At 41.1% G+C, this 27,277-nt stretch overlaps 3 protein-coding genes across 8 annotated transcripts in view; all 3 read left to right on the top strand.

Annotated features, from left to right (window-relative positions):
* Positions 1-13,670, top strand: part of LOC109479038 (retinoic acid receptor alpha-like) — a 145,997-nt gene extending 132,327 nt beyond the window's left edge. For 2 of the 3 annotated variants that reach the window (XM_019780881.1, XM_019780882.1), the window contains 7 exons: positions 6,234-6,370; positions 7,006-7,147; positions 7,607-7,773; positions 8,033-8,209; positions 8,540-8,744; positions 9,204-9,362; positions 9,832-9,929. In XM_019780881.1, the coding sequence (XP_019636440.1) occupies positions 6,234-6,370; positions 7,006-7,147; positions 7,607-7,773; positions 8,033-8,209; positions 8,540-8,744; positions 9,204-9,362; positions 9,832-9,929 (1,085 nt within the window). Of the gene's footprint in view, positions 1-6,233; positions 6,371-7,005; positions 7,148-7,606; positions 7,774-8,032; positions 8,210-8,539; positions 8,745-9,203; positions 9,363-9,831 lie in introns of all 3 variants that reach the window. The other variant, XM_019780880.1, reaches the window with a different exon arrangement.
* Positions 13,671-14,370: 700 nt separating this feature from the next.
* Positions 14,371-27,210, top strand: LOC109479037 (Golgi reassembly-stacking protein 2-like). Of its 4 annotated transcripts, none has more exons than XM_019780876.1 (11): positions 14,371-14,530; positions 15,364-15,444; positions 16,059-16,262; positions 16,853-16,939; positions 17,139-17,269; positions 18,393-18,546; positions 23,340-23,454; positions 23,953-24,045; positions 24,547-24,672; positions 24,900-25,046; positions 25,995-27,210. In XM_019780876.1, the coding sequence occupies exons 1-11, from the start codon at positions 14,468-14,470 to the stop codon at positions 26,273-26,275; spliced, it is 1,482 nt and encodes a 493-aa protein (XP_019636435.1). In that variant the 5' UTR covers positions 14,371-14,467; the 3' UTR covers positions 26,276-27,210. The 4 variants fall into 4 exon arrangements, with proteins under 4 accessions (XP_019636435.1, XP_019636437.1, XP_019636434.1 ...); XM_019780878.1 differs by lacking the exon at positions 23,953-24,045 and adding an exon at positions 23,561-23,605 and having other exon boundaries at positions 23,307-23,409; XM_019780875.1 differs by having other exon boundaries at positions 23,307-23,454.
* On the top strand, positions 19,541-22,535 carry LOC109479039 (tigger transposable element-derived protein 4-like). Its single transcript, XM_019780883.1, has 2 exons — positions 19,541-21,401; positions 21,500-22,535. Exons 1-2 carry the CDS (start codon positions 20,909-20,911, stop codon positions 21,934-21,936), a joined length of 930 nt encoding a protein of 309 aa, XP_019636442.1. The 5' UTR covers positions 19,541-20,908; the 3' UTR covers positions 21,937-22,535.
* Positions 27,211-27,277: the final 67 nt, after the last annotated feature.

Raw genomic sequence — 27,277 nt, 5'->3', positions numbered from 1 at the left:
AGTACAGTCTTGCACTCAGCTGTGTCCCCTGATCCATCTTCCCACTCTGACAGTCCTGTAGACACAGCTAACATCTGTCCTACACTCTATAGCAAGTATCAAAGGCTCCGGACATTCCTCACACAAGGACACTGGACCATGCAGGACAGAGGCTGATGGATGAGGGACCTCCTCGGGCTTCCAATTTTTTCTTTCTTCTCAGGGATGAATCATGACTGAATTTTGATGAGGAAACTTTGAGAAAGACTTTCTGAAGAAAAAAATAGGCAGAAAAATAGGTGAAAATATTTTAGTGTAGGCGCATTCTACAGTGTTGGCAGTGTACATATTAATATTTTACAAAATGTATATCATTAGATTTGTACAGAGACTCTACTCAGTAGCCAAATGTGTGTCCCTCACTTTAAACTGTTCTCTATTCTTCATGCAGAATGCACAGTAATACGTAATTATAGTGGTGGAAATCCATTGTCTTGTCCTCTGTACTCTACTTCTGAAGATGTACATGTATAATACACTACAGGTTGTAAGTATTGCCAAATTTCTTTGAACACGAACCACTTGTTCCAAATCTTGTGTGTAATAAATTTTGATTCAGAGAGACAAGGCACAAACAGGTTTAACTCCCAAGTCTCAGAAAGACCCCAAAGGTAGTCTGTATATTGTAGAATGGGCACAAAATCTTTGCCCCTTTCGGTGTACACACTTTCAACTTGTGATTCTGTTTCGTTGTAGCCATTAAGAGTTTGGTACATAATTTTCCCGCGAACTAGCCAGAGTTAGGCACGAGTGTTTTATGGATGCTGTTTTTGCACTGAATACTTTGCCAATTGCCTTTACACAAGCCAAGAAAGCCCAGGCCATTTCTGGGACAAAACTGTCTTTGTGGCCTCAGTCTTGGAATAGCCTGTCCCCGAACGGGAGGCTATTGTTCCCTGACTTGCGTCCAGTGGTGCTGGCTTGTATAACATCCCTCTCTTTGCGTAAAGGGCTCTCGTGATATTTAGGTCACGTTTCCATAGCTGCGTAACGCACACATAAAACAAATCATACATTACAGAATCTAAATGGTAGCTTTAAAACCTACAAGGCTAAAGATGAGAAGAACGTTTGAAATCTAGCCAAGAATTACCAAGTAAAGACATGTCATCATCCCTACTCTCATATTATTGCTTGTTAGGTAATTTCTTCGGGTTTAACTAGAGGCTCGTGGTAAGCTTTTGCCTCAAGCTGGTATTTAGTTTTGATTATATATATTTAGCAAACAGAAAGCTGAATGTAAAATTTGATTACAAGGGTGTAAGACCCAGCATTTATTGTTGACTCTCTTACATGGCTATTATCTGTTGGAATTATAATTAGATTCTCATTTTCGAATGTTGTTTGTTAAAAAAAAGTAACATGTTGCGTTTGCATTTCTCCATTGATAAGAGTCTAACATTTTTCCAGAGGATAAAAATCCTCCCATGCATGAGTATGACGAGTTATGAGCCGCTGCTTTAATTGGAAGTGAAGGCAGCTCGATCCAACCTTGTTATGAAAGATTTGTCTGTGCTGTTATGTCATCCCAACAGCACACATGGGAACAGGCACCACCATAAAGCTATGATCCCCTCATTACGGCGTGTTTGAGCTCTTTATCATGCCTGATTATAGCCGTGGAGACAATAAGGTGCAATTCTGACAGATTGTTTTACGACGGGGAGGGTGGTGTGGTCAGGCGCCTCCTGGAGAGAGGCTGAAGTCCTGCGAGTAAGCACCAGGGGTCAAAAGTTCGCCGGTTCATAGAAGGTCACCAAAAATAGTTCCCACACCTCGCAGAGTTCGCTAGGAGGCTATCCCAGGGTCTTGCAGGTGGATTGGTAAAGAAATAGGAAGAATTCTGACATAACAGGAAGTACATGTACGCAGCAATTTGAGTATCTGTCATTAAGTCTTACAGCCATACAGAATAATAAACTGTTTACATTTTCTTTGAGCTGACAGGTTTTGTGCATTACTGAAGATGCAGCCATTTTGCGCTTGACTTCCGCTTGTCAAAAGTTTTGAAAGTACTTCTGACAGAAGTGCAGCAAGGTATATATTTGTAGGTAGTGTTTTTTGTTGGAATAGTACTATTCACAGCGAGAAGTTACATGTAGAATGCCTAGAGGTCATAGAAAGGTCACACACCCCTTTCAACACTTGTGGTATTGTAATATCAGAAGATATGTCATTTCTGTCATATTTTCTACATTGTACACAATGTAACATTACGAAACACCTTTAAGCAAGCTTTAAGTTGATCTTCTAGCTGAATTCTGTGGACGGGGTGTTTGGAAGGTCAGCGAAGCCCAGTACTCAATTTCTGTCCGATCCTACTGTGTAGTTGACTGATCATTTGGAGCTCTGGTCTTTTGAATTGGCAACAGAGATGGATAAGGGTTTGTACCACCAACAAGGGAGTTTTAAAATGTTTTCAAAAGACTGAGATTTCTGCAGCCAGGGTGACTGGGAGGTAAGTTCTGCTAGAAGTGGTCACCCAAGGGTCAGCTGGCAGGATCCAGACCAGGCCGGCCAGTTGTGGTATGGGCAGTTTCATATTTTATGGTCTCAAGCAGGTCTGTTTATTGTTAAGGCATAAATTCTAACTCTGTGCTGTCAAGTGGGGAGACAGTGTTGTCTTTGTTCAATGTGTTCCTCGCTTTCATTGCCTGAGTAATAATGTGAGCACATAAAGTCTGAAAACTTGAAATTTCGCACTTGTATCAATACATTACTTGTAATTTTTTATGTATATCACAAAGTCTTGTATATTTCTGTGTGTCACACGTGTGCGTCTGAGACATTTAGGTCAGGCTCCTTAACTATTGTCTTAAAATTATGACCTGTTTGTGAAGATGGTTCAGGGAAGGGTCACAAGCTGCACTCTACTGTCCACTCTTCAAGTGCAGCAGCCTTACGTCTTGGTATTATACCGGCCAAGCAGATGTTTGGAGAGATCTGTATCATTTTCTTCCAGACAATGGAGGAGCCAAGCCGAGTCACAAGCTGAATCCTTTCTCTAAATGTTTTTTTGCTCTTAGCCTGGGTTCCAGACCCATAGCACACTGGACACAAAATATCTCAGTGAGATACTTTGTGTCCAGTGGAACCCAGGCTATTTTGCTTCGGGATTGAACCAGGAAACCATCCTCTTTCCCTTTCAAGTTTCAAGACAGAGGGGCTAACACCTGTACATTTCTCAATACACCTTGAGTCTATCTATAGCTTATGCAGGGGATGAAATAAGGGATGAGCTTGTGTTATGCAATATATGTGGGGGGTGCGTTGGGTGACTGGGATTGGCTTCTCTGCCTACTAAGCAAAAAAAAGCTCTCCAAGTTACTTATTACTGAGTCATATATCACTAGGATTGCAGTCAAACAGGTGTGGTTTACAGAGAAAATACTTGAGATCAGGCATAAATGTGTCACTTTGTAGCATGTGTCATTTTGCCATGATGTCATTTTATTGGTGTGAGAGAAGGGGTCATTGAAAGGTCACCAGGGCAAAGAATCTAGTGAGTATTTCAAACTAATGACTTCATTCAAAGCAAAAAAAGGCTGTCTTTCTGTCCATTTTGGTGAAATAAAATGTATGATCATAAGAGTTGTTTCCAATTTGACAACATCTTGAACTGAAATCCTTTTAATAGTAGGGGTCAAGTAAAGGTCACCAGGTTGACCAAAATCTGACTTGGATTACATCCCTTATCTCCTGGTGTCTTTAATTGTTTTGTCTTATCTCTGATATTTTCTTAGCACAAATAAAGACCCAGTTTGAGAGCAAATAGTGTGAAAAGCACTCATGATTTTTTTAAGTGTTCCAAAAGCCAAAAGGACACAGTTTTGTTTGAAATGGTGTTTTTGTTTAGGAGGAGATTTTGAAGGTGTTTATCAGAATGTGGGTGTTGAATGGCAGATTTATGTGTTTGGGTTAAAACAAACCACATTGTGTCCATGCCCCATGTAACACAAGGTATTTATCTCCTAACCATTAAAGTCCAGACACACAGGCACACTCTAAATGTCTAGCCCTCTGGCAACACTTAAAGCTGCAGTTTCTATGCCAATTAACTTGCACAAGAGTCACGCAAGGAACAAGGCGAACAAGGGCTTTCTTTCAGAGCGTAAGAGTCACAGCGACTTTTATGGGATGCAGACTTTGGAGATGTCTATTGTTCGAGATTTTTTATGTGCAAGTTATGTTTTACTGCTATAGCTTTGTTATGGGCATTAAAAAGCATCGCAGAACGTCTTCTGTTGTGACAGTAATTTCAGTTGGTTTGGAATGGTTCAAAATAACCATTCATTCACTCATCAAAGGAAACACATAAGATTTACATTGTACCATTGACTTGGACATAAGGTAGCCTGGATACCAGACTGTTTCCAGGTCCTGTACAGACCAGCACCAGGGCATCATGCCCCCAAGGAAATTTTACCACAGTCCTCAGGTGCCAGACTGTTGCCAGGGCCAATATACACGTAACAAGCTAGCTCTTTGGCTTCGGAAATTTCACCTTAGATACCACTCAGTTAGACAACAGTTGAGCAACAGTCTGGCCACTCAATGTCTTACTGAGGAGCTAGTTTGGTTAACTACCCTGAAACAGTCTAGCATGCAGCAGGCTACCTCTGAGTTAGATCCCAGGATCTGGCCTGTGTGGGCCTTGGAAACAGTCTGGCATCCAGGCTAGACCTAAGTAGGATCCCCCTAACCACACCATGCTAAGTTGCAGTCAAACACTACACTCTGAAATGTGAGGTCAGTAAATATGCCAGTTAACCCCCCATGTGCCTTATCTTCAAAGCTAACCCAAAGGTAAGCAATTACCAGGTGATAAGAAGTCTAACTACAATAAGTAAGATGTCCTAGAAGGTAAGAACTCTTGAGTTACGGTCCAAACTTTGAACCGGCTCTCATTTATTTTACCCAAGACAAGCGAGCACGGTAATGGCGAGAAAACCCGGCGATCGATGGCTTTCTGTGCAGCGTTTCTGATGCACGTATCTAAATACCATCTCTGATGCACATGCATATCGTACAGTCTTCACATCATCTGTCATCCGCCGCCGCTGAAATCAGCAGCCAGGCTGGGAATAGATTCCCGCCCATAAAAACCTGTCCAAACCCATAAAACTAAAAGCTTGGCCATACATCAGTACCAGGCCCTGTAGGCTGTTTTCCGAGCTGACTTGTTGTTTGGAAGGCTCTTCCTTATGGTCCTCTTGGTGGTGTTTAGGAGTCCTGAAGAGAGCCAGGCTATTTGGACAGAAAACATGCTGGCTTTGCTGGCACAACAGTTAGGGTACTAAAGTGAGACCATATTGCACTTAGTTTATTTTCAGTCCTGGTTTATGGTGGGAGGGGGGCCAGTTTCTTAGCGTTTTGTGGCTGTTTTTGGTGTAAGATCATCCCTATTAACAGATTGTCTTCCATTCTTGTATCCCTCAAGAAAGCACTTGCCTAATCTTAAGATAAAAGAGCAACATTTTATGATAGAAAGTCCAGATGCCAAAATAAGTTCAGTAACAGGTAGTGTCTCTTGTGAAATTCTAGATTTGAGTTCGTAAATGGCATTCTTGGCTAGAATTGAGTAGTTTTTAAACATCCTACTTAACTAGATTTGAATAGTTCTTAGACGACATTCTTGGATTTGTCAGAGTAGTTGGATCTTGTCTGTAGGTACCTGCAACTTGAAGAAAGGGGAAGACTCCAAAGGTCATGACCCCTGAGGTAATAAAACGTTGTGAGGAGCCAGTCTGCCCGTCTTGTGTTTAGAGAGGAAACATGGTGCATTCCTGAGTTTTTATGTGCCGTTACTGGATATAAAATGTAGCTCATAAAAGTCCAGACCTTCCTGCCACCCAGAAGTTGTGTGTGGGCTAGGGATCAGGTATAATTGTAAAAGTGTCACTTATATTAATAAAGTTCAAGATCTAACCTACTTTTCAAAATCAACAAATATTACACTAAGGTACTCTATTTTCGATAGAGAAAAAGGAAAGGGCAAAAAAGGGCCATGGGAATAGTGCAATTGTTAGAGCTAGGGAAAAACACAAACTGAAATTCAACTGATGACTAAAAACCCTATAACCCTATATGAAAATAAAATCACTGGGAACATTTTAAGGTTTACAGTATATCATGTATGCTTATCATTCTATACGATATTTAGATATGTAACATTTTTGTGTTGTTGTTTTCAGACCAGTCCAGTTCTGAGGAGATGGAGCCCAGTCCTCCGTCCCCCCCTCCCCCTCCCAGAGTCTACAAACCGTGTTTTGTCTGCAGTGACAAGTCGTCTGGCTACCACTACGGAGTCGCCTCGTGCGAGGGGTGTAAGGTTAGTGTGGCTAAAACATTTTTGCAACTTTTTTTCTGGACAGAGTATTAGTGGACAGAGTATAGAGTGAGTATTAAGATAGTGAGTGTGTGTGTGTGTGTGTGTGCGTGTGTGAGAGAGTATGTCCTACCTGACCATGGACTCTACTCTTGTTTATAGAAATTTTCTGATTGAAAGGTAACTCTCACAACCTAACTCAGTGATGGAAAGCTTATTACAATTTGGATATTGGTAATTTGTATATCGTTGGCACATGTATATGTCTTATTGTTTGGAGACGTTGCACAGTTTTGCATCTGTGATCATGGTACAACAGCACCTCCTAGGAGGACAAGGTGGCATTGCAAGGTGGTCTCTCATCCTTGGTACCATATATCACTGAGATTGGCAATGCGCAGAGGAAGAGGGATTTGAATTTTGAATTGGATTTGATGCCTCCTCTATATGGTTTGAGCTTTCCGTTGGCATACAGCATATTTTCTTTCTTTTCGGTTGATGAAATGAATTATGAGCCACCTAGTTCCAGTTGTAACAATTAGTTATGCAAAATGTAGTTGTAGAACAGAAAATAAGAAAAATTTTGGACCATTTTCCCATAAAGATGATGAACCATTTTCCCCGTCATGTTTCCACAGGGTTTCTTTAGGCGGAGTATTCAGAAAAACATGCAGTACGTCTGTCACCGGGATAAGAACTGTGTTATAAACAAAGTCACACGCAACAGATGCCAGTTCTGCAGGTTGAAAAAATGCTTTGACGTTGGCATGTCCAAAGAATGTAAGTATGACAAATGAGAGACCTTCTTTTTCTATTTTGCCAAGCAAATTACATGCTTTTCTTTTATTACTACTAGGTTTGTCTGATGGTTCTGTGTCTGTTAGTTTTCTAACAGACTGAATTTTTATTTTCATAACAGTTATAGATCAATGCCTTCTTAAGTTATTACTTTCCAAAGTCTCAAGGAAAATTGGCCCCTACAGCAAAACAAGCTGCTAGGGGACCATTAACATCATTTGAGTTCCATACAAGTGTATGTCTGACACTTTAAAAAAGTGCATCAGCCCCAGATATGCACGACTGTATTTGACTAGGCACAGAGTTGTAAACAGAAGCTTAATTTTTTCTTTGTCTTTTATTTGTAACTTAGGATACCTACGGGCTAGCAAAGACATCATTTTCAACACATGTATGCAACTTGTTAAAAGTTGAAAGAATGTTGTTTACCTTCCCATCTAGCTGTAAGAAACGACAGAAATAAGAAGCGGAAAGACAAGACACAGTCGCTGGAGAAGCACACGCTATCGTACACCTGGACCCCGGAGATCCAGACCATCATAACCACAGTCAGAGAGGCTCACATGGCCACCCTACCAGACATGGGCAAACTACCCAAATATAAAGTTGTAAGTATAACTTGGCACCGGCAGAATTGTCCATTATATATCATACAGTACAGATCCTGAGTAACTACACATCTGCAAAACGTGATCAAAAGATTTCGATTAAATGCATTCAAAAGCTTGCACTTCTCATTAACTCGTGTTTATTTCATGTGTAAAATGCATGCAGATGTTCGTATAATCGTGTGTATATTGTGCTAATATGTTATCTGTCATTCTGAGTATCTCAATGAATTCAAACTTTCTTCTCCTTTTCCTATAGAAAAATGCAGCAGAACAGAGAGGCCCTACAGATATTGAGCTATGGCAGCACTTCAGTGACCTGTGCACAGAAACCATCATCAAAATAGTCCAGTTTGCCAAAAAGGTTCCCGGCTTCACTACGTTTGGAACGGCCGACCAAATCACGCTCCTAAAAGCTGCATGCCTGGACATACTGGTGAGGCATTTGTACATTGTATTAAAGACTTACAGAAGTATTGTTTTGAGTGGCTGAGTTGTGGGTTTGTGTATCTGTAAGTCATGACAGGGTAGGTTGACATCAAGTGGATGAGGAAAGATTGTCAGAATGACTGCAGGTCAAAAAGTCAGACACAGGAAATGGGGCCAGCGGGAATTAGTGGTCGACATAGGGGTATTCAGGAAGGCAAGGATTGCATACTTTGATGTCTGAAGTTTCCACTTTTTTGTTGTCAATTGTTAAGATATAGAGTGTGGGTAAAGAAACTGCTGACTAAAACTGACGTTAAGTCTGTTTCTTGCTCTACAGATCTTGAGGTTAGCCACGAGACTGGACAAGGAGTCGGACACTGTGACCTTCATCAATGGAATGATGTTGTCAAGGACACAGATGCACAACGCCGGCTTCGGGCCGCTCACAGACGGTGTCTTTACCTTCGCAGAGGGAATGCAGAAACTACTTTTCGACGAGACAGAAATCGGCTTAATGTGTTCAATATGTTTGGTGTGTGGAGGTGAGGATAGTGACAACCATTTTCTGTCATACTTTTTTGAAGAAAGAAACTACATATTTGTTGTGCAGAAAGTAAACAGAATTAAAAGAGCACAACACTCCACCAAGACAGCATAACTCATACCAAGTCTTGTAATGTGCAAAGTACTTTGTATAGCACAAACTCTTGCTGTATGGAGCAGTCACGACACAGTAACAGTTACTGTAAATGCAAAATCTTTCGAGGTGGTTTTATTTCTGCAGTTTTCTATTATGTCCTCATGCCACGAAATCAGAACACTGTGAAGATGTGTGTCTACTGCACTACAGAATTGTTTGAAACATGAACCTCATACACCCCAAAAAATTTCCCTTCCTACCACAAAATAAAATCTCTGCGAAAGCGTCTACATCTACACTGTAGCTTCAGTTATGACGTCCTTTCTCTCCTGCCACTAACAATGCCAAACTTGACCTTCAGACCGGCAGGGTTTGGAGGACATCCAGAGGGCGGAGAACCTGCAGGAGCCGCTGCTGGAGGCGCTGAAGGCCTACTCCAGGAGGAGGATACCCGACGACCCACAACGCTTCCCCAAGATGATCATGAAGATCACAGACCTCAGGAGTATCAGTTCTAAAGGTGGGGATGGGGTGGTTACTAGAGGGGACGGCCCTATGTAGCAATACCATGTTCTGACATAGGGTTAGGGGTGTGGGAACATAGGGGTGTCAAATATAGAACTTACAGGGTGTAGGACATAGGAGTGTAGGAACATAGGGGTGTAGAACATAGGGGTGTAGGAACATAGGGGTGTAGGACATAGGGGTGTAGGACATAGGAGTGTAGGAACATAGGGGTGTAGAACATAGGGGTGTAGGAACATAGGGGTGTAGGACATAGGGGTGTAGGACATAGGGGTGTCTATAACTGTTGCCAAAATTTAGGAATCCTGGTTAACGATACTCATCTATAGGATGGAAAACAGGGGTTACCTCCAAACTTTTCGAGTGACATTCTTCAGCAACACTGAGGTCTATGTGTATACTAATACTACTGATAACTACCAAAACAGATGGACTTTCATTCTAACTTGTTGTTTGTTGTCCAGGTGCGGAGAGAGTTATAACACTGAAGATGGAGCTGTCCAGCCCGATGCCACCACTCATAGCAGAGATCTGGGAGAAGCAAAACGAAGCTCTCAGCTAGACCAGCTTCAACCACCACCAACTGGTTTCAACCAGACAGAACTGCATTCAGCATACTGGTCACAGCTAGCTACAGTCGTGTTGAATCTCTCTGCTTGTTGAAGCAAGTTGGCTTTTAGTGAAATCTATTGACAGAACTGTAGAGATAGTCCAACTACTAGGATATCCTTTCCACATTCTGTGTTTCTGCCCAGAATATTTATATATGGTTAAAGCAAGAACATGGTCGCTAAAGCACTGTGCAGATCCAATAGCAAATTGGTGAAAGTTTGGACGTGTGACTTGTATGACTATAGAAACCCTCTTTCGTGCTGCTTGTGTCCCATGCTTAACGACCCTGTTACTTCGTTAGGGCGTGTCCTCATTAAGATATTTGAAAATTGTGGTTTTGAGTGACGATACAAAGTTTCCCGCCTTTTTCAACCCTCGCCATAGCAGAACCTCAAAACTGTCGCAAAAATCCACCACAAAAAGTGATGAATGAAATCTGCCTTTGCAATTGCTAAAACTTCTTTCAGTGTGTTTCTTGTGCTGTCATGCTGCCCTATGTACCATTTTATCTGTACAAATTTGTTAATATTGGAGATATCTTTTCTAATGTTGCAAAGGAAGGTATAAAACTTATTAGGTCTTTTTTCTCCTTTTTTATGCCCTGAAACAAAGCAAAAACTTTTCCAATGTCATTTTTTCAAATATCACTCAGAAAGACCCATACTCTACACTTGTAATAGTAATAGTATAGTAATCGCCTTCTTTTTTTTTACATTTGCCTTATGTCAAATGCAAGTGTTTGACAAAAGATAAGTAGTGTAATTGTCACTTGGCTTGGGAATAATGTCATGAAATTGTGTCCTATCATAGCTTTCTGTTTGCTTGATTTTAGAGCTACTGCTGTCTACTTCAGTTTTAAAAGAATTGATTTATGTAAATACATATTTTTTTCTTGACATGTTGAGTTTGAGCCACCTCCATAGCTAGATTAAAAACTTTTACGTCACTCCTTTTACATGGTGAAATTCACTCTGAAAGGACCATTTAAACTTGTTTTGAACAAGAACCTGTATACATACAATGTACACCAAAGTCTTTTTCAACTTAGCTATGTGAACACTTTCTATACATGATTTGTATATACTAGATATGTTGTTGCTTATGTTACAATAGGCCACAGACTTGCATATTTTTTTTAAAGATATCCATTTAATGAGTTTATGAGTGCCTTTGGTTAAGGAGGCTTACTGTAAAATGTTTATATTTGGCGATGCTAATTTTCCCAACATAGAGGAATATTTATACAGTTGGAATAGATTTCAGTGATTTTGAAAAAGAAATTGCCAATTTTGCAAAAGAAGATGCCAAATGTCAACATTTTACAGTATTTAGGCTCCCTATTGTATGCAGTGCTTTGTATCACAAAACGTCTTTATTCCCCTTTTCAGAAATGCTTTTTAGAATATGATATAGAAATATATGCATGAGTCATATCTTTAGATAGAATATGACACCCATATTTTGACATAGCAAACAGATACATAAATTGGGGGCGTACTTTATTTCATGAATTGTTGTATTTCAAACCTGACTTTGTATGAAGATAGCACATCTTTTGATGGACTTTTATTGTAGATATATACAACAACTTCCTTCACATTGTATAACTTATAAGGAAATATCTTGTCATATGAAACAAAAAGTAGATTATACACCATCTTTTAAGGGTACATCATTTTGGTTTCTCCAGTTCCAGAAATTTATCATTTTTATTTCTACCCACTTCTTTAAAGAACACTGGTTAGCCCTTCTTTATGGTATATCTCTGAAGCAACAGTACTGACAGGACGTTATGCTTCAGTGTATGAATCTGTGACTTTGTTCATCTGACCAAGAAGGTTTACATCTTAAACCTCCTTGATCTGACAGACTGTGTATCCATAGTTGCAACCTTAGAATGAAAGCTGAAGTACAACACAGGTGGTCTCCCACTTCAGTTTACTTGCGGTCTCCTCCAGGTGTTCCATTACTAACCTCCATCAGGGTATATCATTCAATTCTGTAAGGACAAACCTTGTCCTTCATCTCCAGAAAGGGGTACTTAAAAATGTAGAAGTATGCTTTTGTTTTGGAGTATTAAATCCACTCAACTCAGGAACCTATGCCACAGTTGTGGTGCTTGCAAAACGTACATGCTTACTAAGCTTGATGCACGGATTGAATGATAGCTCAAATCCTGTAATGTTCTTTGATTCCTTCTGCACCAGTGTCACCATAGCAACAGGAATATTTATGTTTCCTAGCAACAAGGTCCCTTAGCAACTTCAACTTTGGGCTTCCATTGTGTTGGGACGAAATGTTAAGTGTTTTGTTGAACCAGACTAGTTAATACGTTGGATAGCAAATACATGTACTGTACTCTACTTTTTACCACATATAGGCAATTTTCTTGCAGATAAAAGTTTAAACACAGTAATCACTTGATGTCACCTGAAGCTATAACAAAGGTGTTGACTGCCATAGTCCAAGAAATGGTTACATTTAAATGCACTCATGACATTTGTGCACTAAATCATGTTTAAGAATTTGAAGGTTTTACTGTTATTACATATCAGCTTCTTTGACAAGTACTTGTTATTTTGCTAAGTTAACTGGTCTGTTAAAGGAGAATGAATTACTAGATTATCGGTACTGATAGTTTTCAAAAGCACAGTAACTCAGGAACATCTCTAAAATACATAGACTAAAAATGAAAAGATTCTGAGGCTTTTAACTTTTCCAGAACAGAGATCTATCTTCAGCCAATCAGGACTCCAGAAGACCTGTCAATCAAGCAGAATTAACCAATCGTAGACGAGCAGTTCTGCTGCAAGTGTTGATGTGTTGGGCCATTGTGTGTGCATTGTGTCATGATTTTGGATGCTAGACTGCCCCTATACACCTTGGCTGGTAGATATATAATGTTAAACATGTATTGTTAGTATACGTTGCACAGTGGTGTAAAGATTTTAACCCACTCTCCAAGTAATTGGATATTTCTCACACAAAAAGCACCATGGATTTTAACATATGTCTGACAATTTCTCTGGGGCCAACCCCAGAAAACGCCCATCGTTTTCTCTACACTGCATCTTAATTGATAGATAGACTGAAGGTTTTGGTCAAAGAACTGTAACACATGCATTGAGGATCATGAAAGATTGTCAAAATTTTCTTTACTTCAAATCTACACAGATATGATTCTAATGCTTTGTCCCTTCCCAGTTTTCAAAGGTAACACAGTTAATTGATTCTAAAGTAAACAATCCTACACAGTCCCCAAATATGTGTAGCACTTAGATAGTTACAGCTTACAGTTTACGCTGATACCAATTGGAATGGGCACAATGACTACGGTACTCTTAAAATTGTGGATAACAGTATATGAATGTGTTAGACTACTACTAGGAGGTCCAAGTACTTTACCAGAGAAATTTCGATTTAGTCTGTCCCCTTTTTCTATCCTGCCATTTAATTGGACCCTTTTTCTTCTGTGATACTTAAATTTACATAAGATAGCAAAGCAGAGGCATTGGGATATTATTGTTATTATTATTGTTATTATATAGGAAAAAAAGTGTACAGTTTTGTAGGACCATACCACTATATGGAGAGGGGAGCTTGTATTTACAGCAAAAAAAAAATGTACATGGTCATATAGCAAGCAAGTCTTTTGCTAACATGCAATAAAATTGTATATATGTCAGTTGTGTGCAGTGTGGTCTGTTTATTTGTTTCTTGCTTTGGGCTACTTGAGTTAATGGACAAAACTTTTGAACAATCCAAAGTAGGTAACCTAATGGTCGGAAGCATTGGCCAATCACTGCTCGCTAACAGCAGGAAATTCAAACTTTTGACCAATCAGTAGTAGGTAAGCCAATGAATGGAAGCATTGGCCAATCACTGCTTGCTGACAGCAATGGAGTTTAGAATACTGAAGAATGTGAAAGGACAGTCCACCTGCATTGCTACAAATTAGTTGATAGTTCACATGGCATAATTGCCAGCTTTAGATGATAATGTATTCTGTTGCTCTTACAGAGTCTGAAACATATTAAACACTGAATCCAGGTCACGGCAAAAATGCTTGCCTTGACAGCACTGAATTACTGTTTGCACCAAAGACAAGGAAACAAAATCAGCACCAAGGACATTTTCGCCTGCCTTACATACGTTAACAAGGCAAAAATGGTTCTAGTTAGAGTTAAACAGTTGTCAAAATGTTTGTTTTTTTCGTCAACCGGAGTTTAACAGCAAGATACAGTCCGTCTTTCCATAGATAGGAAGGATGTTTGTAACAAAGCTGGGAAAACTTTACGATTTACCTTCCAACATCTGCTTGGAGATGAGCATCTACGTACAAATCCGCCAGGCGGCGCTTTTGTGCGCTCTCGCAAATCCCGAGACTTCATCTCCGCGAGACCGGCCACGTAACCACCGCCATATTGAAACAGTCGTGGATCGTCTGTCGTTCCTCCCACCCCTTCAGATTTTGTAGTTTTCTACAACATGGGAGGCTCACAGAGCGCAGAGATACCAGGGGGAGGTACAGAAGGCTACCACGTCCTTAGGGTGAGTACAGTACCCGGCCTGGCGACCTGGAAGCCGATATAACTATTGAAACGTCGGCTGCAAAAGTGTGGGGAGGGGGGCACCTGAACTTCGCTAACAGCAACTTGACATAAAATTAGCTCATAATTTCAGTCATCACTTTTGGTGACTGTACCTTATCTTTAGAACGAATTGTGTTGACAGCATTCAGCGATAGGAAATAGTCCAGTCTTAAACATGTGCTCGCAGAATACTGACAGAAAATAAATTATATCTGACGTGGCAAATTTATTTCTGTGAACATTTTTTGACAGGTGTTAGGTATAAACTTTGATACCATGGTTACTAAAAATGGCAAATCCATGACTTGAACTAAAGAATTCCATGGTATTCGGTGTTGAATATGGTCTATGATAAGCTACCAAGTAACGCATGAATGGCGTAGTGATGAGTAACAAATATATATCTGTGAGCCTGGAGGTTGAGTTTGAATACCCAACTTGCATCCTACTAGAAAAAGGTTAGCCCTGTGTTTCAGAGTCACACTCTAAACATGTTATGTTAAAGAATGCAGGGTATTGCTAGTTGCGGCCATGCACTAAATGCACAAATTTATCTTCTGTTTTGTTGCCATGCACAGTTTTATTCACCGCACCCCACCGGCCACAATAGCTGTACACCCTGGGCGGTTTTGCCCAGTACTGTATAGAATAGAATAGAAAACCCACCACACTTATCGACAAAAGTATGATTATATCTCAGTTTGGATCCAATGGTATCAGTCCAGTCTTACGCAACTAGTTGCAGTTCAAACAAATATTAAATGATTAATATGTAGTTGTTTTTGTTTTCAGGTTCAAGAAAACTCGCCCGGTGCTAAGGCTGGGCTAGAAGCATTCTTTGATTTCATCGTGGCCATAGGAAATACAAGATTGGTAAGAGATTAGCCCTGTTAGATTTACCCAATAAGGCAAGCTAACTGGCCTGTTGGTATCTTCATATGCTTGACTTATCTTACTGTTTACATATCCTTTGAAAGGATAAGTGTACATATTTTGAGACTAGAGAGGATAAGGAAATAGTAATATAAGTCAAGCATATGCAGATACAGTGTTACAAAGGAAATACATATGTGTCTGCAGGTAAAAGTGGTAATAAGGTTAAGTACTGTAAGTCTTGAAACTTTCTCAGTGGCTTTATTTTTTAGGTTTTACAGTGACCTTTCCATTGTGAATTAATGACATTGCCAGTGTGCATTATCAATATGTGAGTGCCTACGAAGCCTAAGGGCAAATATACCAGCTATACTGTTACAGTTAAAGATACAAAATACTGTGTTACGGAATTGTGTTAACTGCAATTTTGAAACACTGCAAAAAACTCCTTTCACCTCCCATTGCAAATAAAACCACCTCAACAGCAGATGCATTTACAATATTTTTGTCTGTAGCATGGAATGGAAGGCTCACAGTAGAGCTGTATAGCAGTGTGGGTAAGGCAGTTAAGACTGCCAAGTTAAATCTGATTGCCTTGTTTCTCTGTTTGACAGGATAAGGACAATGACACCCTTAAGGACCTCCTTAAGGCTAATGTGGAGAAGCCTGTGAAGATGATGGTGTACAGCAGCAAGTCTCTGAAGGTTCGGGAGGTCACCATCACCCCCAGCAACATGTGGGGAGGTCAGGGGTTACTCGGGGTCAGCATCAGGTTCTGTTCTTTTGAAGGAGCCAATGAGAACGTTTGGCACGTACTGGTAAGTACTGTGGAAGTTACTGGAGCTACTTTACCAAATATGGCATAATGTAATCTCCAAGCAGATATCTGGTGGCAAATGTCTTACAGTTAGAACTGGCCATCAAGAGAGAGTCTGGCAAATGGATGCTGCCTGGCCAGTGTGATACTGTCTTTGCAGCAACCAAAAGATCTGCGTAGAGATTAACCTAATGGATGTACAGTACTGTAAGATCTGGAATAACTTCCCATCTACAATTGTGCATATCGTGATGAAAAGTTGTGTAAACACAGTCAAGAGGTGTGCACTTCTCCATATTAAATGCATGCAAGAGCCCTGAAAAAGTTCATGTAGATTAAAGATACAAATGTAGTACCAGACAGCTTTGCCAAACATTTCAATTTTTGGATGAACTGAATCGCAAAGAAACTCTAGTGAAGGCAAAACTTGTCTGGAACAGGTAATTTTCAATGTTTCAATGTTACCTGCATCATTGCAAGTACATATATCATTTTATATGTATAGAAAAAGTTTTTTGCATCCTAACATGTACTTTATATGCACAGGTGTATTTTGATGTCAGTTTTACCACAAATGTTTGTTCTTGCCAGGATGTCCAGCCCAGCTCCCCGGCTACCCTAGCTGGTCTGAAGTCCAACACTGATTACATCATAGGGGCAGACACAGTACTACATGAGGTCAGAATATTCAGGAACTTTTGTATTTCATTGTCATCGGTTTCATGCCTTCATTAAGAAAAGTATTCAAACAAAATGGTGTACCAGTAGCCCATTTCCTACTTTACTTACAGTAAGCCTCTGACAAAACAGATAGTTTCTATGACAAGTATGTAGCCTACATTGATGACTGATTGTTTCTGATTTGTTTGTGTTTCAGTCTGAAGACCTGTTCTCCCTGATAGAGTCCCACGAAGGAAAGCCCCTGAAGCTGTATGTTTATAACGTGGAGACGGACAGATGTCGAGAGGTCACCATCACCCCTAATGGAGCCTGGGGAGGAGAGGGGAGGTAGGTGTGATCTACATGTCTATATTAGGTCAGGTGCCTGGGAAGGAGAGGGGAGGTGTGTTATAGCCAAGAGTAGGCTAGGTGTGTCAAAGTAAGGAGCAGGTTGACAGCACTTGGGTTGGGAAAGATTGACAGGCAGGATGACAGGATATCAACAGGAGCCAGTATGGCCAGGAGCCAGCAGGAATTAGAGGCCAACATAGGGGAATTCAGGAAGATGAGGATTGCATACCTCCCCAAAGTCCAAAATCTCCAATTTCTTGTTGTATTGCAAAACAAGCTAAATTTTATGTTTAATCACACACTTATTTTTTTAGATACAAAATGGCTTGTTGAAATAAAACTTGGTTCGACAGTAGATGAGTGCCTTACTTGGAATACTCACACAAAATTAACATCTAAGAAAATGGCCAGATCACTGGGGATGATCAAAAGATGTGCACACTTTATGGATCAGACATTGTTAAAAATTGTAATAGAATGCCTTGTACTATCTCACATTGATTATTGTAGCCCAGTTTGGTCATGCACAACTAAAACTAACATAAACCTTCTACAACGAATGCAGAACAAGGCAACTCGTCTGTTTCAGTCGAAACCACAGTGGAAACCTGTGCACACGAGATTGTTAATAAACACCATGACAACATTTAAAAGGATAACACTCACTAACGAACCTATTTGTATCAGTAGGCAACTGCGTTCTGTCAACAACTTGCATAGCTATAGAACCCGTTTTGCTGCTAAACAGTCTTTTCTGTTATACAAACCTAGAACTAACGCACGGAAGAAGTGTTTCATGTACAGGGCTGTTAGTGTGTGGAATAACCTTCCAATTGTTATGCAATCCACACAATCCCTGAGGGTTTGCACAAATACCTCCATCAGTAGGTCACGAGCACTGTTCGACAGGATTGTCAGTTTTTTAAAATTATGTATATTGTAAATATGTTATTGTTTTAGATATGTTTGTGACTTGACCAGTTGTCCACTATGTTTGTATAATGTATCGTCTGTATGTACATGTATGAATACCAGGAAGACTAGCGTCCACCGCTAATGGTTATTCTAATAAAGCTTCAAAGTTTCAAAACTAAATCTTTGTCTTTTTCCCTCCCTCCAGCTTAGGCTGTGGAATCGGTTACGGTTACTTACACAGGATACCCACAAAGTCTCCTCAGGAGGTGAACATGTCTGTCCCTGCCTCTGCTCCCCCCTCCTACAACAGTGTGGTACCTCCCGCTAACGTGGCGCCCACTCCTGACGGCTTCTCAGAGGTAAGGAGATATTGGAAATTATGAAACTTTCGCATTGGTATTATAGACATGTAAAAATACTGTAAATCCTTAACATTTGCAGTGGTATTATAGAGACATGTAAAAATACTGTAAGACTTAAAGTCCTGAAACATTAGCAGTGGTTTTGTAGACGTGTGTGGTGGATTTTTTTTAATATGCTGGAAGTTATAAAGCAGCGTTCTAGCCAGTGTCTTTCTGTCATTTGATTGAATTTTGCTGCTCACGAAATGTTGCCCAATTCATCATCTTTGACGGACAAAAATTAGCGTGTAAAGATATGGAAAGATATTTCCTTAAACTAATCCTAGTCTACTACTAGTACAGTCAAACCTGTCAGTTCAACCAACTGTGTGAGGCAACCAACTGTTGCCAACAACCACATTCAAACAGTCCCGTCCCATTTTACATAGTAAGGACCCCCTTCCAGGCAACCAACTGTAAAACGCAACCAGCGGCCACGTCTTTTTGGTCCCTAGGGAGCATAGACACCCCAGTCAACAACCACTGGATTGATATTAGGGCAAGCGAGGTGACGTGGGTACAACGCACATGCGGAGTTCGGAACGCCAGCAATGCACACGACTGTTTCGTTTACATCTCAGAGTAATGTTATACTTCAATAAAATAAAATAATTGTGCTGAAAATAGGGGTACAGTTTTTACTTTTAAGAAGTATTATATTCTTGCTACCGTATTTCTTTCAATAAAGTTCGCACCCCAAATAAAGTTCGCACCCCCGATTTGGGCTTCATCGCAGGCCATGGCATGCCTGCTGAGATACTCAACAGAAAAACCGTAATAAAGTTCGCACCGATTTTTTTGCCCAGCCCCGCGAGCGAAGTCCCCGGGTGTGGCCACGCCCCCGTATCGGATCGCGTGGCACCCTTTGATGATGGAATCCCTAATCGCCGCCACAACGTGCCGCCACGGAATTTTTCAAAGGAAACTTTCGTTCCGTAATATTATCCCATGGAGTTAGACCAGTGCTCCTTGCTTCTGTAGCTTGCGTTTGGTTACCGACAATAAACCTCCTCGTTATCGGAAGACCTGACATTGAACCGTTTGATTTCTAACGATTTTTTCATGCATGAACTTGGAAAGCGCATTTTTAAAAATGACATAAAGTTCGTTCTCCAGCATTTGCCCCGTAAAACACAGCGTTACCGTGTCATTAATGCGCCACGCGCCGTGCGGTGGGAACAGGGCGCCATGTTGGGTCAGCTGGAACATGTGCTGTATGCAAATCTTGCATGACGTAATCGTACTACGCATTTCTGATTGGTTTACGTAACTGTATTACGTAGTTCACCTCAAATAACCTCTGCTCTGATTGGTTACATTGCATTGTGGGTCAGCACTACCGCGTCCCCCAAAAAATGTAAATCTTACGATAGTTGTATGCCGAAAATAAGACAAAGAACGCTGTTATTTGCGACTACATAACGACCTCCAAGTACAGAAGTACATAATCAAAAGAATCTTTACGAAAATATAATTTTGAATGCGGGTTTGTAGTTCATTTTGCGTATTTTTGACGGTGAAAACAAACCCGGAAGTGTGTGGGAGACGCGGCGTGGGTTTGCATAAAAAATTTGCCCCGCTATTTTTAGCGTTTTACCCACAAGTTATAACTTTGAAAAACAATATCATGAGACACGGAATCGCGGTTTACTGCCACGCGCCACAAAAATCTAGGCTTGCCCAACACACACCGCTTGAGACAAGGATACAGCTAAAACACGGGAACATCGTGCATATCCACAAATCTATTGATCGCAAACAAAATCGCTGGGGTCGAAAATATTGTAGGGATATTTCTAGCGGGAGTTTTGTTGGTTTTTTTGACGGGGAAAATACGAAATTGACGAAACCCAATATGATTTTCTCATACATATAGAGTTTTAAAACGCTGAAAATTCCTTTATAAACTTGAAATTTCGTTATGCATTGTGTGCTGCGTCTTCTTTGTTCCCCTGCAGTGGACTGGTTGTTGTTTTTCAAGCCGCCAGCGCACCATTTTGTAATCAAGAACAAAGTTTTCCGTCAAATTTCTGAGCCTAAAATGACTCTTTAGGAATCTTTGAAGTCACAATGTAGCGTCACTATAGAGTAGTAAAGTGTAGTCTGCAAAAATTGCCGGCACAGAACCTGTAAACGCGGCAAGAAAGAGGAGGCGGCGTCAGTATGGCCTTGATCAAAAACAATCAACGTTTAAATCCTTTGTCGTCGGCCGGCTCTTTGATAAACAGCATGGGGAAACAGACAACTTTACCATGCTGTTTAAAAAGGCAGGTTTATTGTTTCCAACTGTCACTTTTCTGGAGACTTTCTGCGTGGCAGTATGGCTCACAACGTGTCGTCCCCGAAGAGAAAGCCCTTGACACTGCAACAGCGAGTAGAGGTGATACGCGTTCACGACCTGACCAACAAGTCTTCCCGTAAGCTGGCAGAGCAGTTCTCGTGTGGAAAGACGCAGATTGAGGGCATCTTGAAGAGAAAACGGGAAATCCTCGAGGACTTCGAAAGCAACACACCTCTGGACCGTAAGCGCCTGAAGGTAACCGGCAATGAGGAACTCAACATGCTGGTCTGGGAGTGGTTCAAGGACGCAAAGGCACGACGGCTTCCGGTGAGTGGTCCAATGTTACAAGTCAAAGCGCTGCAGTTTGCTAAAGACTTGGGGAAAAGTGAGTTCAAAGCTTCGAACGGATGGTTAGAGTCATTCAGGAAACGCCATAACGTCGCATTTGGGACAATGTCAGGAGAGAGGGGGGATGTGCCTGCTCAAGTTGCGGGAAGTTGGAAGGAGAGACTTCCATCACTGTGTGAGGGATACAGCGAGCGCGACATCTTCAACATGGATGAAAGTGGACTATACTACAGGGCTTCTACTGACAAAACGCTGTACATCAGAGGGGAGGACTGCAGTGGGGCAAGCGCTCAAAAGACAGAATCACCATCATGTTCTGTGCCAACTTGCTTGGAGAGAAAGAGAAGCCCTTGGTCATCGGGAAGTCAAGAAACCCGCGGTGCTTCAAGAATGTCAACGTGAAGTCACTTCCGGTGCACTACTATAACAACAGAACGGCCTGGATGACGAGCGGTATCTTTGAAGACTGGTTGAAGAAGTTTGACCGCAAACTCGGCCGTGAGAAGCGGAAGGGTCTTCTTTTCCTCGACAATGCCACCTCACACCCCGAGCTCCAACTGAGGAATCTGAAACTGATCTTCTTCCCGCCTAACACGACTTCCGTGCTGCAGCCCATGGACCAGGGCATTATCCAGACAACGAAGACAAAATACCGAAAGAAGCAAAATGTCACATGTGATTGCAAAGATGGACAACGACAAGACGCTGCAGGGACCTGACATCCTGAAGTCAACAAATGTCTTGCAGGCCATCACCTGGGTCAGTCAGGCCTGGGAAGACGTACAGGCCACAACAATCTCCAAGTGCTTCAAGAAAGCAGGGTTTGCCACCGAGCAGCACACACCAGAGGAACCATCAGTCCCAGAAGAGGAGGAGGCTGTCCCGGCCAGAATGGAGGAACTATGCCAGGATCTGTTCGGCTGCAACCTTCAGGAGTTGGTTGACATTGATAAGGACTTAGCAACATGTGACAATAACATCTCCCGAATGGATGGTACCGCAACAGAACTGTTACACAGCCTACAACAGCCAGAGGAGGACGCTAGCGACGAGGAGGGGGAAGATGATGCAGCTGCACTGCCAACAAAAGATGTCACGATCAAAGACGCCATGCCATGCATCGAAACGCTGAAAGACTTGTGTCTTACCAAGGACTATGGGGACATGTTACAATTGATCATGAGTTTTGAGACAAAGCTGAATGAGAAGGCAATGCAGCAGACCCAGGCAGCCAGGCAGACAACATTGATGGATTTCTTCAACAAAAAGTGATTACAGGTTAGATTGTAACTGACCAAATCTTGTGTAGTTGTCATTGTAGCAGTCAGAAATGTTGTTGTGCTGATCACATGCTGAGAATGTGTACACTCATGCTGTGAGTGTAAGTTTTGACTGTAACTAAGATGTACCCTTTTTTACTGTTTCAACTGTAACAGTTAAAAATGTTGAGGGTAAGATCTTGTATGGTTGTCGTAGATGTACATGTAGTAGAAATGTTGTTGTGATGATCACATGCTGAGAATGTGTAAGGTTTTAGTGTAAGTTTGACTGTAATTGCAACTGCATATATTTGGAGCTACAAAAAAAGTATAATTACACACATGTACCTTTTTCTGTTATCTCTTTGAATACTTCAAAGTCAAGTGTTTTCTATTGAATAAAAGATTTCACTGCATATGCTTTGTCTTCTATATTTCTTTGTTTCTTTTTTCTTATTATTCATATAAGATACATGTAAACATTACCCCGTAGTATTCACACCAAGGTGGTAGATACCCCCCTCCCCCCAAACTGTAGGTACCAACCACTCCCAGTCAACAACCATTTTTCCTTGGTCCCTTGAGTGGTTGTTGAATACAGGTTTGACTGTACTAGCAAAAATTTTCCCTTCAAAATGCAGGAAATAGCATTTCAGAGGGTCAAGATTTCAAAATTTTTGAGGGAGCATGCAGCCAGGCCTTCGGTGGTCAACATGATGTGACATCAAACAAAATTGAGATGATGAAAGAATTTTAAGCTGGCTAGAACACTGTTCTGAAGATTGTTTACCAAGACACGTTGAATACTAAAGAAGCGTTTTTGTCTGTAGGTCCCTCTAAGTGGTTCTCCCCCATCTCCTCAGAAACAAGCGGGGCTGGACCAGGGCATGGCGTCCCTGTCTGTAGGGACTGTCCCCACACCGTCTGTGCCTGGTGCACTCACTACACCTACTGTAGGAGCCAATCCTCTCAACACAGGTCAGTCACCGTCAGTGTGAGGGGGGTATGTGTGTGTGTGTGTGGGGGGGGGATCAGGGCATGGCGTCCCTGTCTGTAGGGACTGTCCCCACACCGTCTGTGCCTGGTGCACTCACTACACCTACTGTAGGAGCCAATCCTCTCAACACAGGTCAGTGTGTGTGTGTGCTATCTGTATCTGTAAAGCAGGTACAACCACCCTGCAGCTTTACATACCAGCTGTACTGTATGCATGTGTGTGTTTCCTGTTTGTTTTTGTGTGTGTGTGTGTGTGTGTGTGTGTCTTTGCATGCATGTGGCTCTGTGTGTGTGTGTGTGTGCCACTTTGTATAGGTTTTAACAGTAATTTCCTTTGTTGTTTTTATCTCTTTCTATGTAACATTTAGTGGGAGAAATTGATGCAAAATTCAGGGATTTCTTCAAGGATTTTATCCGTTTCAAGAAACTAGAATTCTCCATACACACCCTCATACCTAAAATCTATCACTACACCTTTAGGTGAGGTGGTCCAAGTTCCCCAGCTGGAGTCCCCAGAGTTCTCTCCACCCCCAGCAAACCAGCAACAAGAACAAACCGTTCAGAACACTGATGGTGACAAAAACACAACTGATCTTTTCATTGGTTCCTTGTAGTCAGGTGATGGGGCCTGTAGCAGTGGTGAAATCTTGCTGGATGAAGAAAACTTTCCTATAGCTTTCCTCACATCCAACCTCAAGTTCTACATATACAGATAAAGCCTCAGCAACTTTGATAGCATTCTGCTCTCTGGAAACTTAAAAAATCATGCATATAGATCCATGGACGAGCTTATCAGATGTTAGAAGTTACCTGCACATTTTTCGCCTTTGTACACCCCCAAAATTAAACGTATAAACTAGAAAGGTAACATTTGCAAAGCAAATGCATAATGTTTACCTTCCCTCCTGCTATAAAATTGCAACATTATGTAACCCAACACCTGTTACCATGGTGGCAGACGTCTGGTACAGGTCATTGACCTTTTGTGTTTGCAATGGAAGAAGAGGAAACAGAGCAAAAACAATGTTTTCCTTTGGTAAACATAATGCTAACACTTGTGTGTGTATTGTGCAGGTACCCCCACAGTCCCAGTGTTGCCTGCTGGGTCGCCTGCCCCTGCTGTAGGACTCCCATCCCTACCAAATATGGGCGCGCAACCGGGCGTGTCCCCAGCAACCGCAGCCTTGCCAACTATACCAGGTCTGTGTCCTTCAATCTCGTTTGTTGATTCAGGAAGAAAGTTTAAGCTTTTAGACCCTCAAATTAAACTGTGTGCTTAAACGATGACTAAGGAAGCTTGAAGTTTTTCCTACTGAGTCTACCCTTTTAGTGTTTGCAGCTAAATGACAAGTAGATAAATAATTCTCTACTAAGGTATCAAAGCTTTTATAAAAACTAATGAGCAAGGTATTTCTTTTCTCCCACAGGTGTAACGCCGCTTCCTAACCTGCCCCCTTTAACAACCCCCATCTCCCTCCCCGGCATTCCCCCCCTCAACTTACCGCCAGGCCTGGCCACCACGATGCCCGGAGGTCTGCCGATGACGACATCACTGCAGTTCACTCCTGGCGCCGGTACGTCCATGGAGGTTTCTAACCAAGGATGATCTTCTAATACAGTATATATAAATTCTATAAACACTATCTGCATTCTGACTGAAATCCTTGCTCTATCTTACTTATAGTTTCTCCTTGTACAGGAAATATTTTAAATCATTTCGGTGGAGTAATTCAAAGTTTTGTACCAGATACCATAAAAGTAGATTTACAGGTACTTGAAATACAGTAGCAGGGCATTTTGTAAAGCCAGAATACTAGTAGTAAGCCAGTTTATAGTTAATCCTGTGCATGCACAGTGTGATGCATTGATGGTAATATGTTAATGTTAAAGTCCCTTGAGACGTAAACAAGCATACATGTATTAAGAACAATATGCAATTTAAGGGACTTCATCTTTGAACATGCCCAGTTTAAACCTTGAACCAAGTATATTGGTTTATGATATGTATATTCTTAAAACAACCAAGCTTTGCAACTTCATGGTTTGCTTGTACCGTTCCAATCTGCAATCTTCGATCTTACAACTGCCAACTATTTTCCTCACTACGCACTGCTTTCTGGTGGCTTCATATTTGTAAGTTATTCAAAATTGCTTGTTTGTTAGTTTGTTCAACCATCTTCTGTTCTGAATGATATATGATGTAGTTTTAGCCCTCTTCCTCCAAGAAAAGGGGAATAGACAACAAGTTTGTTCAGTTTTGAGATGTATGGTGAAAGTAATATGCCAATACTAGTACACTGTGCTAGTACAATGTGCTAGTTCAGTAAGTGTCGGAAACAAAACAGCAGAAAAGATTGCTTCAAATAGAATGTTGGTTTTACCTATAGTTTCTATCCATATTCCACCTTTGTCTTTTGTTTATTTCTAAAGCCTTGGAATCAAGAGAAGTTTGGTGCACATGTAGCTGTGAAAAATTGTTTTTTGGGAAACAGATTTTAACTGTTTTGTGTTTTGTTTTTCAGCACCCCCTCTCTCCTTGCCTGCCAACATGACCATACCACCTGTTTCCCTTCCTGCCACATTCTCCATCCCCCCAGCTTCCCTCCCAGCATCCTCTTCTACCTCGCTCCCAAGTGTCGCCCCTTTACCCAAACTGCCTCCTGGCATCACCATCCCTCCCCTGTCCTCCCCACCGACCCTTCCTAGCGCCCCCGTTACAGATTTGACGGAAAGAGCACAAGACGCAACGTCACAAGAACAAGCGGAGAGTACGCCAACAGAAGCGGTAGCTGCAACATCGTGAAGAAAAAAAATACAGCCGTCATAAAATAATACAGAATAAGAACCCTGGACACCCCTGTGTACAAAATGTGTTGATCAAGGTCATAGGTCAGCAAGAGACATCCTCAGATAGTTAGTTATGGAAATGTAATAATCAGTGATGAAGAAGGACTACTGTTGTCAACAATAATTACAACTGTAAATATCAAACTTTTGCTGTGGTTTTATCCTTGTGGTGAATTCATCACACTTGGAATATCCATTTCCAATGAATTACTACTGTACGACAAAATGGTTTCAACCACAAATTTAAAACAGTGCAAAAACCTTTTCTCTGCTGCAAGATAAAACCACTACAAAAGTAAATAAATTTACAGTATTTGTAAGCTACCATTATAGTTATTTCTCAATCGGGCATTATTTTTTTAGTCTGTAGTTTTCGCCTATAAAAAATGGTTGGAAAATATTCCAACTTTGCAAGTTGTAGTCTACGAAAAGGAAAATAGAGACAAGGATAGCAAAAAAAGGTTTGTTGTTGTCCATTGTCAAAAAGCTAGACTTCCAGTTGAAAATGCATATATAAAGTAATGCAATGAAGAATATTTGTATCTCAAAGGTTTGTTGACAAATGCTATTTTACGTTAATTGATAGTGAATACATAAGTGTGCATTTTGCCTTTGTAAGAACAATAAGAAGTGGGATGAAATCTATCCGAGATTTTGCTATATTTATGGAGGAGAACCTGTAAACCACATAGTTGTAAATATTGGTTAGACAACCTGTATTGGAGTTACTAGTATAACAACATTAAGACATGTAATTGTTTTGTTGTTACCTGGGATTTTGAGGCTGTAACTTTTCTGGGTGTGGGGTTAGCTTTTAGACAATCCACACTCCTACTATGTATGATGCAATGTCATATACAGTCTTGTACACAAAAGAACTGGCAAGAGTTACTTTGATGAGTCTCCTTTATTTCATCATCACTATTTTACCTCTTCATATGTCGCCCAAACCCTTAAC

This window comes from Branchiostoma belcheri, unplaced genomic scaffold (genome assembly GCF_001625305.1).
Source record: "Branchiostoma belcheri isolate BF01 breed outbred unplaced genomic scaffold, Haploidv18h27 scaffold46, whole genome shotgun sequence".
Lineage (NCBI taxonomy): Eukaryota > Metazoa > Chordata > Leptocardii > Amphioxiformes > Branchiostomatidae > Branchiostoma > Branchiostoma belcheri.
The sequence above is the reverse complement of the archived record's forward strand: the minus strand, read 5'-3'. Positions and strand labels throughout refer to the sequence as shown.